This window comes from Ranitomeya imitator, chromosome 3, assembly GCF_032444005.1.
Source record: "Ranitomeya imitator isolate aRanImi1 chromosome 3, aRanImi1.pri, whole genome shotgun sequence".
NCBI lineage: Eukaryota > Metazoa > Chordata > Amphibia > Anura > Dendrobatidae > Ranitomeya > Ranitomeya imitator.
This window is the reverse complement of record NC_091284.1, coordinates 263,357,543-263,369,369: the sequence shown is the minus strand read 5'-3', so window position 1 is coordinate 263,369,369 and position 11,827 is coordinate 263,357,543. Positions and strand designations below refer to the sequence as shown.

Genomic DNA, 11,827 nt, shown 5'->3' with positions numbered 1-11,827 from the left:
TGTATGGACGCGCACACACTCGGTGTATGGACGCGCACACTCGGTGTATGGACGCGCACACACGGTGTATGGACGCACACACTCGGTGTATGGACGCACACACTCGTATATACGCACACTCGGTGTATGGACGCACACACTCGGTGTATGGACGAGCACACACTCGGTGTATGGACGCGCACACTCGGTGTATGGACGCGCACACACGGTGTATGGACACACACACTCGGTGTATGGACGCACACACGGTGTATGGACGCACACACTCGTATGGACGCACACACTCAGTGTATGGACGCGCACACTCGGTGTATGGACGCGCACACACGGTGTATGGACGCGCACACTCGGTGTATGGACGCACACACACGGTGTTTGGACGCACACACTCGTATGGACGCAAACACTCGGTGTATGGACGCACACTCGGTGTATGGACGCACACTCGGTGTATGGACGCACACTCGTTGTATGGACGCACACACACGGTGTATGGACGCACACACTCGGTGTATAGAAGCAAACACTCGGTGTATGGACGCACACTCGGTGTATGGACGCACACACTCGGTGTATGGACGCACACACTCGGTGTATGGACGCACATACTCGGTGTATAGAAGCAAACACTCGGTGTATGGACGCACACTCGGTGTATGGACGCACACACTCGGTGTATGGACGCACACACTCGGTGTATGGACGCACACACTCGGTGTATGGACGTACACACTCGGTGTATGGACGCACACTCGGTGTATGGACGCGCACACTTGGTGTATGGACGCGCACACACTCGGTGTATGGACGCGCACTCGGTGTATGGACGCGCACACTCGGTGTATGGACGCGCACACACTCGGTGTATGGACGCGCACACTCGGTGTATGGACGCAAACACTCGGTGTATGGACGCACACTCGGTGTATGGACGCACACTCGGTGTATGGACGCACTCGGTGTATGGACGCACACACTCGGTGTATGGACGCACACTCGGTGTATGGACGCACACTCGGTGTATGGACGCGCACACTCGGTGTATGGACGCGCACACTCGGTGTATGGACGCGCACACTCGGTGTATGGACGCACACACTCGGTGTATGGACGCACACGGTGTATGGACGCACACACTCTGTGTATGGACGCACACTCGGTTTATGGACGCACACTCGGTGTATGGACGCACACACTCGGTGTATGGACGCACACTCGGTGTATGGACGCACACACTCGGTTTATGGACGCGCACACACTCGGTGTATGGACGCGCACACACTCGGTGTATGGACGCGCACACTCGGTGTATGGACGCGCACACTCAGTGTATGGACGCACACTCGGTGTATGGACGCACACACTCGGTGTATGGACGCACACACACTCGGTGTATGGAGGCGCACACTCGGTGTATGGACGCGCACACACGGTGTATGGACGCACACACTCGGTGTATGGACGCACACACGGTGTATGGACGCACACACTCGTATGGACGCAAACACTCGGTGTATGGACGCACACTCGGTGTATGGACGCACACACTCGGTGTATGGACGCACACACACGGTGTATGGACGCACACACTCGGTGTATGGACGCAAACACTCGGTGTATGGACGCACACTCGGTGTATGGACGCGCACACTCGGTGTATGGACGCGCACACACGGTGTATGGACGCGCACACACGGTGTATGGACGCGCACACTCGGTGTATGGACGCCCACACTCGGTGTATGGACGCGCACACTCGGTGTATGGACGCACACTCGGTTTATGGACGCACACTCGGTGTATGGACGCACACACTCGGTGTATGGACGCACACTCGGTGTATGGACGCACACACTCGGTTTATGGACGCGCACACACTCGGTGTATGGACGCGCACACACTCGGTGTATGGACGCGCACACTCGGTGTATGGACGCGCACACTCGGTGTATGGACGCGCACACTCGGTGTATGGACGCACACTCGGTGTATGGACGCACACTCGGTGTATGGACGCACACACACTCGGTGTATGGAGGCGCACACTCGGTGTATGGACGCGCACACACGGTGTATGGACGCACACTCGGTGTATGGACGCACACACTCGGTGTATGGACGCACACACACTCGGTGTATGGAGGCGCACACTCGGTGTATGGACGCGCACACACGGTGTATGGACGCACACACTCGGTGTATGGACGCACACACGGTGTATGGACGCACACACTCGTATGGACGCAAACACTCGGTGTATGGACGCACACTCGGTGTATGGACGCACACACTCGGTGTATGGACGCACACACACGGTGTATGGACGCAAACACTCGGTGTATGGACGCACACACTCGGTGTATGGACGCAAACACTCGGTGTATGGACGCACACTCGGTGTATGGACACACACTCGGTGTATGGACGCGCACACTCGGTGTATGGACGCGCACACTCGGTGTATGGACGCGCACACTCGGTGTATGGACGCGCACGCTCGGTGTATGGACGCACACTCGGTGTATGGACGCACACACTTGGTGTATGGACGCACACACTGGGTGTATGGACGCACACCCACGGTGTATGGACGAACACACACACGGTGTATGGAGACTGTGCGTTGGGCGTCAGGCGCGCTGCAATTTTCTCGCGGCATTGTGGGATGAAATAAGATGTAGGCAGAGAAGCGCGAGAGGAAAATGCCCGCAAGTGCTGGGAGAGGCGCGGCCTCCACCAATAGCCGGGGCGGTTGGCTGAGCCGCTGCAGGGGGCGGTGCCGCTATTTCAGAGGGACGGCGAGAGTCAGAGCGCTAACCAGGTCTACAGAGACGTCCAGCTTCGGAGGGCTGCGCTACACTGTGACAGGTGAGGCTACCCGTGCGCACTCCGCTGCGGTTATCCTCAGGAAGCACATGCTATAGGTTGGGTGGCGGGGGTGGTGGTCGGCTACGCAGGAAGGTGGGCGGCCGGCCGGCCGGCCGTTTGTCCTGTGTGACATGGAGAGCCCTGCTGTTCACTAGCCAAGATGTACATGACCTAGGTGAGGAGGGAAATGGCGCGGAGAGGCCTCAGTGCAGCTCGTGTAGTCCCTGCATTGCTGACCAGTGCCTCAGAGGCGCCAATCCACGTACCCGCCTGCTGGGCCCTGGGGCCCTCAGTCACCTCCCCATGAGCCCTGCAGGGTGGGTCCCCTGTGTAGTAATGGCTGTTCTCGTGGTGGGCGATCTGCAGGCCCTCATACATGGCACAGGCTGGCAGCCCGGGCACAGTGGCAGTCTTCTATGTATAATGCTGCTGATTTCTAAGGCCAGCTGAGGAACAGATGCTGCACCACATGGGTACTTCCCAGTAGTGCCGAAGGCCATGTGGTTAAGTGCTCTGCCTGAGTGCTCTCATGTCACCCACAAATGCCTTTGTCCAGTGGCTCCTATTAGATGATGCCGACTTATGGGCACTGGGCCTGTAGGCTCTGGATCTAGCGCACAGCACATGGAGATGCTTTTAATGTGCCCTGAAAGCAGATAGTTGATTACTGCTAGAAAGTTGGTTTTCATCTAACAGTGTTTGACTGGGAAAAGCATTAGGCAAACTCGTCTAGTAAATGCTAACATATCCCTTAAAGGAGCACTCCTGACACTTTATGCCCCAAACCTGTGTAAAGGTATCCCCCACCCCCTGAAGATGTCTGGACCATCATTGTAAATACATCATTGTAAATACACACCTGTACTTTGTATCTCCCCCACCTCATTGTAGATTGTAAGCTCTCACGAGCAGGGTCGTCTTATTGTGCTTTATTGTATTGTTAACGTTGTTACCTATGACTGTTGTGGTTGAAACTGTTAAACTGTAAAGCGCTGCGGAATATGTTGGTGCTATATAAATAAAGATTATATATAGTGTGAATGTCTTCGTATAATCACTGATGGGCATATCTCTTGTTCCCAGCTCCAGTCCTCTCACAACTCATGTGACCACAATTCCCGCTTGCAGGATCACACTGGGTATGTGTGAGTTGGACGTTGCTGTTACAGGGTAAACCTATAAGGGCTCTGCCAGCTTACAATGTGAAAGCAACTTCCGGCTCGTAAACCCAGTGTGATCCAGTGAGCCGGAATTGTATTTGAGCGAGAAAAGGACCGAATCAGTGTTGGAAGCCAGGGAAGGGAATATACCAACACATTTACACTACGTTATATATGCTTGGCTTCGTGCATGTGATTATTTAATGGTCAAGTAACATCTTATAAAACTGCATATAAAATGTTTTCAAGATATTGTACAGTAACTTGGCTACTTTTAAATTTGATTATGCACTATAAAAAATATTAACAAATGTGTCATGTCAAAAATATAAGTCTGTCTGTGGTGACATTCTGTGCTCTTAAACACATGTACAGAAATGCTGATCTATCTAGAAATGGGGCACTGAGGAGCACATCTGGGTCTGCTTTAGGGTATGTTTCCACGTTCCGTAAAAGCAGCGCTTTGGACGAAGCAGATACCTGCTCCATCCAAAGTGCTGCCGGCTTTTGTACACGCGGTGATTCTGCATGTGTACATTGAACACATGTGGATTCGCTGCATCCTATACATAGGACGGTAATATATATTTTGTGGAGACTGAGCATCTCAGCAAGATAGACATGCTGCTGTCTAAAGATGAGTCGCATGTGCGTATACGCGGGTCTGCCTCCTGCGTCCCTGCATGCATAGTGGAGATGGTATTTCATAAAATCCCCTCCACTATGCTGTAACATCTGTATGCCACATCCAATCCACAGCAAATGCTGAACTTGGAAACATACCCATGTCAGCAGACTGGTCTTTTGACCCTTTTTAAGGACTACATGAGATAGATAGGTGGCTGTCTAGATCAGTTTGTGAGAGTTCAGAAACACTAGGCTGTTATCACAGTAGCCATATTTTTAATGAAGAGACTCTTAATGCTTTGCTTTAGTTTGCTGATTGGGGGAGACTTTGCCCTCCATTGTTTTGACAGGTGGAAGTATCGCTTGTAAAAACAACTTGGCCAGCATTTATGGCCTATACTCTAAAGGTACCTTCACACTGAACGTTATCGCTAGCGATCTGTGACGTTGCAGCGTCCTGGCTAGCGATATCGTTGTGTTTGGCACGCAGCAGCGATCTGGATCCTGCTGTGCCATTGTTGGTCGGCGCAGAAAGTCCAGAACTTTATTTAGTCGCCGGACCTCCCGCAGACATCGCTGAATCGGCGTGTGTGACGCCGATTCAGCGATGTCTTCACTGGTAACCAGGGTAAACATCGGGTTACTAAGCGCAGGGCCGCGCTTAGTAACCCGATGTTTACCTTGGTTACCAGTGTAAATGTAAAAAAAAAAAAAAAAAAAAACACTACATACTTACATTCCGGTGTCTGTCCCCCGGCGCTGTGCTTCTCTGCACTGTGTAAGCGCAGCGGCCGGAAAGCACAGCGGTGACGTCACCGCTGTGCTCTGCTTTCCGGCTGGCGCTTAGTGCAGAGAAGCAGAGCGCCGGAGAGGACAGACGCCGGAATGTAAGTATGTAGTGTTTGTGTTTTTTTTTTTTTTTTTTTTTTAACGTTTACGCTGGTAACCAGGGTAAACATCGGGTTACTAAGTGCGGCCCTGCGCTTAGTAACCCGATGTTTACCCTGGTTACCAGGGGACTTCGGCATCGTTGGTCGCTGGAGAGTTGTCTGTGTGACAGCTCTCCAGCGACCACACAGCGATGCTGCAGCGATCGGGATCGTTGTCTAGATCGCTGCAGCGTCGCTTAATGTGACGGTACCTTAAGGCTAAGTGCACACTTTCAGGAATGTGTGCAGAATCTTCCTATTGATGCTGCATAGGCAGCATCAATAGTAAAAAGTTGGTCACACTTGTCAAACACTGTGTTTGACAAGTGTTAACAATCAGTGAATTGGGGAAGCTCTGGGGAAAAAACGTAAAAAATCTGCAAAAAAAAACCGCATGCAGATTTTCTTGGAAAGGTGGTCCGGTTTTGCTCAGGAAAATTCTGCATACATTCCTGAACGTGTGCACTTAGCCTAATAGGAACATGTTGCCTGATTTGTGCTGCCCAAACGACTGCAGTATAAACCAGAACCTGACTGCCTGCAGGTAGGGATATTTTTTTTTTCTAAATTCTCTGAAAATGCTCCAGTGTTTCAGAGAAAATATACTTTAGAATCCAGCCAGGGGTCATAGCCATAGATGTGATTTAGTCCACCATTGTCCCCGCTGGCTTCTCCCGGTGATTGACAAGTCTCTCCTATAGTGGGTGTCGGCGGAAGATCTTTTAATGTGTATTTCAGAGGAAAGCATACCTGGCTGCAGTCTTGCAGACAGACTGATTCATGCTGCCTGTGGTTTGGGCACCATGAGACCACTGTCAGGTTCTTTTAGTAGCCCCTTAAATGTCTCAAAAGCAAATGCCTTATTTAAAGCGAGTAGTTTAATATGACAACGTGGCCCACTGGACCAGAAAAGGCTGTGTACCCCTGCTTCAGGTCACATTCAGTGTGTGCATTGGGTAACTGTATAAAGTGTCCTGATGCATATACCATTTGAGGATTCCATTAAAAAATAAACTGCTGTTTGTAAAAATCTAATTGCTAATTGGATAGTTATTCCAAAAAGTATCACTTGAAAACTGGAGGGGGAAGGGGGTGTTTTTCAAAAACTGTATGCAAACTGCCACTGCCTGATACAGTTAACCATTCCTGTGGGCACTCCTTTCCTCCCGATGCTGACCTGCTCTTGCTCTGTTCTAGGTGCATCATGTCTGACAGAAAAGCTGTGATAAAGAATGCTGATATGTCTGAGGACATGCAGCAGGATGCCGTGGACTGTGCCACACAAGCTATGGAGAAATATAACATTGAGAAAGATATTGCAGCTTATATTAAGAAGGTATGTTGCACATTGATGTTTCATGGCTACATTAACTTTCTTTGGTTGTGGAAAATTATATTTACTTGCTATGACTGAAGTCAATAATTTTTTATTTTTTAATTGCAGGAATTTGACAAGAAGTACAATCCGACTTGGCACTGCATTGTTGGCAGAAACTTTGGCAGTTATGTAACACATGAGACAAAGCATTTCATCTATTTTTATTTGGGCCAGGTTGCAATTCTTCTCTTCAAGTCGGGCTAGAAAGAATGACAATCATGGACTGTAATGCACTGATGGCTGGAGCCAGGATTCCCCTCTAACATGGCTGTGCAGCTGCATGGACTGTATACTATATTTAATGTGTATATGTTGCAGTAAAATGACTTTTGTTTAGTTGCCTGGAGACAAGGCGGCTTTATTTTGTTACTGCTTTCTTTACCTAATTTTTTTTTTTTTTTAATTTATATATATATATATTTTTTTTTTTTTTTTTCTTCCCCATTTTTGTTGAATTGCACTTGGGGAAACTGTAAATGCTTTTCAATGGCCTTTAAACAGGAAGGAAATAAACTATTCTACATCAAACTCTATGCCAGTGATGCATATACATATATTTTTCCCTTCACAATAAATTTTAATCATGGTTGCATTTGGCTGTTATGATCCGCAGCATCAGGACTTATGAAATATTTTTGTATCTTGGGAAGAGGGACTCTGCACAACTGAAAAGATTAGTTAACTGCTTTTCATTAACCAAATGTTGACCCATGCATGCGTTATCAGTGGGAGAATGTTAAGATCTGGTTTAATGAGCTTATGCCCCAAAACCTCAAAGCTTTGTATGTGAAGGACAACTACCTGGCTAGTCATTTTGTACTGATGGTGTTTCTCTGTCCTGTCATGAAACTACCCTGGCCATGGATGGCTTAAAAGCTATTGTAGTGAATCTGTGGTAATGGAAAATTTAAGACTTGAAAGGAATCTAACCAGGCTTTCACCACCTAATCTGAAAGCGGTGTAATGCAGAGACCCTGGTTCCAGCAGTTTTACTGGTCTGCTTGCTGTAGTTTTGATCAAATGAAACAAGGATTTTTTTTTTGTCTCGCTAGAGGACCAGTAAATCTGCTGCCAAGTAGTCCTCCGTATTCATGAGCTCTAGATAACCTGCATCGATCACTTGATTAGCAGCTTTCTGTAAACTGTTTGTAGGCAGAAACTGCTAATCATTGGTGAGGGTGGAGTTAGAGTTCAGCATTCAGAGAACTAGAAGATAACTAACTTTAAAAATGACATAACACATAAGTGATACTATGCTGGGAGGGTCTGCCCCTACATTATGCCACTTACAGATGAGGTAACGAACGGACTAAGGTGCTGCAGACTTCAACCTTTGTCTCAATAATTGATATGTGGCAGATCAGAAATCTGCACGGTAGGTCAAACAGACTTTATATGTGAATATACCCAAAAGCAGAGACTGGCAACCTTCAGTGCTCCAGCTCTTAATCTACAACCTCAGTAACCTGATCTGGCAGCAGTCTGTAGTGCCAAGGGATTGTTGGAAGTTCTTGGTGGTCAATAAATATTATGGTCTCAACACTGCTTTGTCACCTTTAATGCAATATAGAAGGAACAGCAGAAACTCCTTGATTGAGGTTTGCAAACTCCTTTACCTGCACTATAGAATATAAGCTATAAATGTTGTTGGCAAACTAAATTATATTGGCCTTTCAATTGAGATGTTGATAAGAACCACATTCTAGCTCAGAAGATGCTTACCGGCTCACAAAAAATGGTGCATGAAGTTGGCACTTCTAGTTCAACGGACAGGTTATGTGCACACGATGCGGATCCGCAGTGGATTTTTCCACGCAGAAACGCTGCAGATCCGCCCTGTGATGTACAGTATAATGTTCTATTGGGGGGGGAAAAAAAGCTGCGGATTTCAAAGTGCATGTCACTACTTTTGTGCGGATCTGCAGCGTTTCTGCACCCCTCCATGTTAAAAAGTGGCGGCAAATCCACAGCTACAGATTCTGCCAGAGGATGCGGATTTTGTGCAGAAAATTCTGCACCTCTTTTCTTACGTGTGTACATAGCCTAAAACCGCAGCTATGGTAATACTCAAGATTATATGGTTGTGGAGGGGTTAACATTTCTGCAACTAAATTTAAGATCGAAAATTTTAAACCTCATTGTAGGTCAAGCTACATAGGTGACTGTTACAAGTGTAAAGACTAGTGTAGTATGCTGCATGTAACTTTTCCTGTGTATGAAAAACTTTTTTTTTTTTTTTATGACCCAATAAGTCTCAGTCCAATTTTACACTACCTTGACTATCCATGTTTTCAGGTCATAATTTCCACAGGTGCAAATCACAACTATTACCAAGAGTTGACAAGTGTGAAATGTATAACAATGTTTGTATTGCTAGTGCAATCTTCATACCACAAATCACACATTCATATCAAACTGGGCAGCAGGGCCACTCATACTTGGGAGATTTATGGTGGGAAAAAACATGTGGATTGATTAGTGCAGTAGATGGTGCTGCCCAAATGCCTATAATTCTAGAATTGGAAAGCTAGTGTTCTTATCGCTAGTTAATGTATTAGGATACGCCATCTTGTTTCTTCTAGAAGCCCAATGCTTTCAGCTGAGTGCATGGTGTCACAAACACCTCCACAATCCAATCTCTGGTGTTTTTTAAAAGACTTGTTAGTGATTGTAATGATGGCATGTAAGGTCTAAAATGGAAATGGTAACTTATCAAAGTAAAAACTATGAAGTGTGTGGGGTTTTTTTTTTTTTTTTGTTTGTTTTGTTCCACACGGAGTTCAGATCCACCATTGGGGAAAGCATGTCATCAGATTTTCCAACAGACTGGAAAAATGTTAAGATGGTGAGAATCTGGGATCAGCAGAAGCTCTTGATGCCTTCTGGATACACAATTGAACTGGATTGGATACTGTTAGGCCATTTGTGAAAGCTTAATGGTGTAGCAAACAACCTGCAGTGTCGGTTGTGGCAGTAACCAAAATGAAAAACTTATATATAAAATGTAAAGCGGCGCTGGTGGTATTGGGTGTAAAACTACCTGCAGCAGATTTAAACAATCACCACACAATTGTAGAAAATAAAATATAGGAGAAAATCGCGCAGGTAATGAAAAACTTGTTACTGTAATTTACAATGTTACCCTGATAAAATCTAATAAAACACTGAGTAGCTTTACAGTGTACGGAGCTAAAATTCTCCATTCAGACCAAAATATTTCTGGTTCCCTTATCAGATCTTGGTGCATTGCGAAAATTTAGATTCCAGATCCAAAGCAAAGTTCTTGGACCCCCTTTTTTTTTTTTTTTTTTTTTCTTTCCTGATTGGACTGGTGGAAATTGCAGACTACTTTTGTAAAGCCTATAAATCTATTGGTTGGATTAACAAATATGAAACTTTCAAAATGGCTATACATTTCATGTACTTAATTTTTTTTTTTTAGTTTGAGATAAAGCACATTTGGCCCTTTTTACGAAAATAACAGGATAAAATGGTCTTGATGCTCACAGCTGCTTTTGTTTGTTCAACTGCACTGGATAAATGGATGCCTCACTGGGTCAGTTCTGATACATGAGGCCCACTAGTCTACCGAGACAACCCACAGACCCATAAATAGGCTTAGATGTGATCTGGTGTGTTAATAGAAATCTCTGTGCTGCTGAATGTTTAGAAGCTGGATTCGCTTTCTTCTGTATATAACTACTTATTCAGAGCTTCATTATGCTAAGCTGTGGGAGTCCTTCCTTCGTTTAATGAAGAACTGTAAGGTGCATGCTTTAAACCCCCCCCACCCCCCTTCCCGATTTTGGAATTTTATAAATGATCTTTTATTTTTGTTTTGAAAAGGCCTGAATTGTGCACCTTACAAATCATTAGTACCTGCAGTGTATGTTATCTGACAGGTGTTGATATAGCATTTGTATTTTGTTTGGCAAAACATTACCCTGTCCAGATTTGCCACAAAGTTGTGCTCTATATTTTGAGAAGAATTCGTATCTCACTGTGTGATCTTTTATTGTTGTAACTTTCTTTTTATTTCTCTGAATAGGCTAAATAAAGTGTATATTATGAGCTTACGCTCAATACCAAAGTGATGGTTTGAGTTTTTTTTTCTTTTGTAGGATCACTACTGCAAATTCTTTATTGAAAGATTAATTTGCTGCTAACCCTTCACATTAGGGTCAATTTTGACTGTACTTTCTCTTTCCTCTTCAAGAACCTTAACATTTTTGTTGACATGCCCATTTGTGGGATAGTCTAGTTAAGAAAAAAAGCAATTTCACCATGTTTTTGAATATTTGTTGTTTTTTTTGTTTTTTTTTAATCTCTACATTGTGTGCAGTAAATAATCTGATGCTTAACCCGCTTCCCAGCATTTGCAGTGTGTGTGTAAATACATGTCATAGAGGGGTAGAACTTCACAACCAATTCAGTATATATCATGACGAATGTTGCCAGGTGTTCAGTGTGCATGACAGCTGACTCTCACTGCCAGGAGCGGTGCCCGCGGCAGTTTAACCCCTTACATGCTGCATTCAATATCAATCGCAGGAATAGGGAGGGGCTCCCTCTCCCCTCCAATTGGCGTTCGTGGTGTCATCGCAAGGGCCTGATTGTTGTCATGACATCTGGGTCATCAGGCTAGCAAGTTTGCTAGAACATGCGCAGAGCACGATCTGAAAAGCTTGTCGGTGCAGAATAAACCGTTGTAAAAATATATATTTTTTAAAAATCATAAGCATATATTGTACTCAAATGATTTATATGTAAAAAAAAAAAAGGTACACTTGGCATCGACACATCCAGAACGACCCGACCTATAAAACTCGCATGTTAACCCCTTCATTGAACACTGCAAAAAAACT

At 45.8% G+C, this 11,827-nt stretch overlaps 1 protein-coding gene across 1 annotated transcript; it reads left to right on the top strand.

Moving 5' to 3' along the window:
* The first annotated feature begins 2,734 nt into the window (after positions 1 to 2,734).
* On the top strand, positions 2,735 to 11,052 carry DYNLL2 (dynein light chain LC8-type 2). Its single transcript, XM_069756425.1, has 3 exons — positions 2,735 to 2,868; positions 6,782 to 6,920; positions 7,029 to 11,052. Exons 2-3 carry the CDS (start codon positions 6,789 to 6,791, stop codon positions 7,164 to 7,166), a joined length of 270 nt encoding a protein of 89 aa, XP_069612526.1. The 5' UTR covers positions 2,735 to 2,868; positions 6,782 to 6,788; the 3' UTR covers positions 7,167 to 11,052.
* Positions 11,053 to 11,827: the final 775 nt, after the last annotated feature.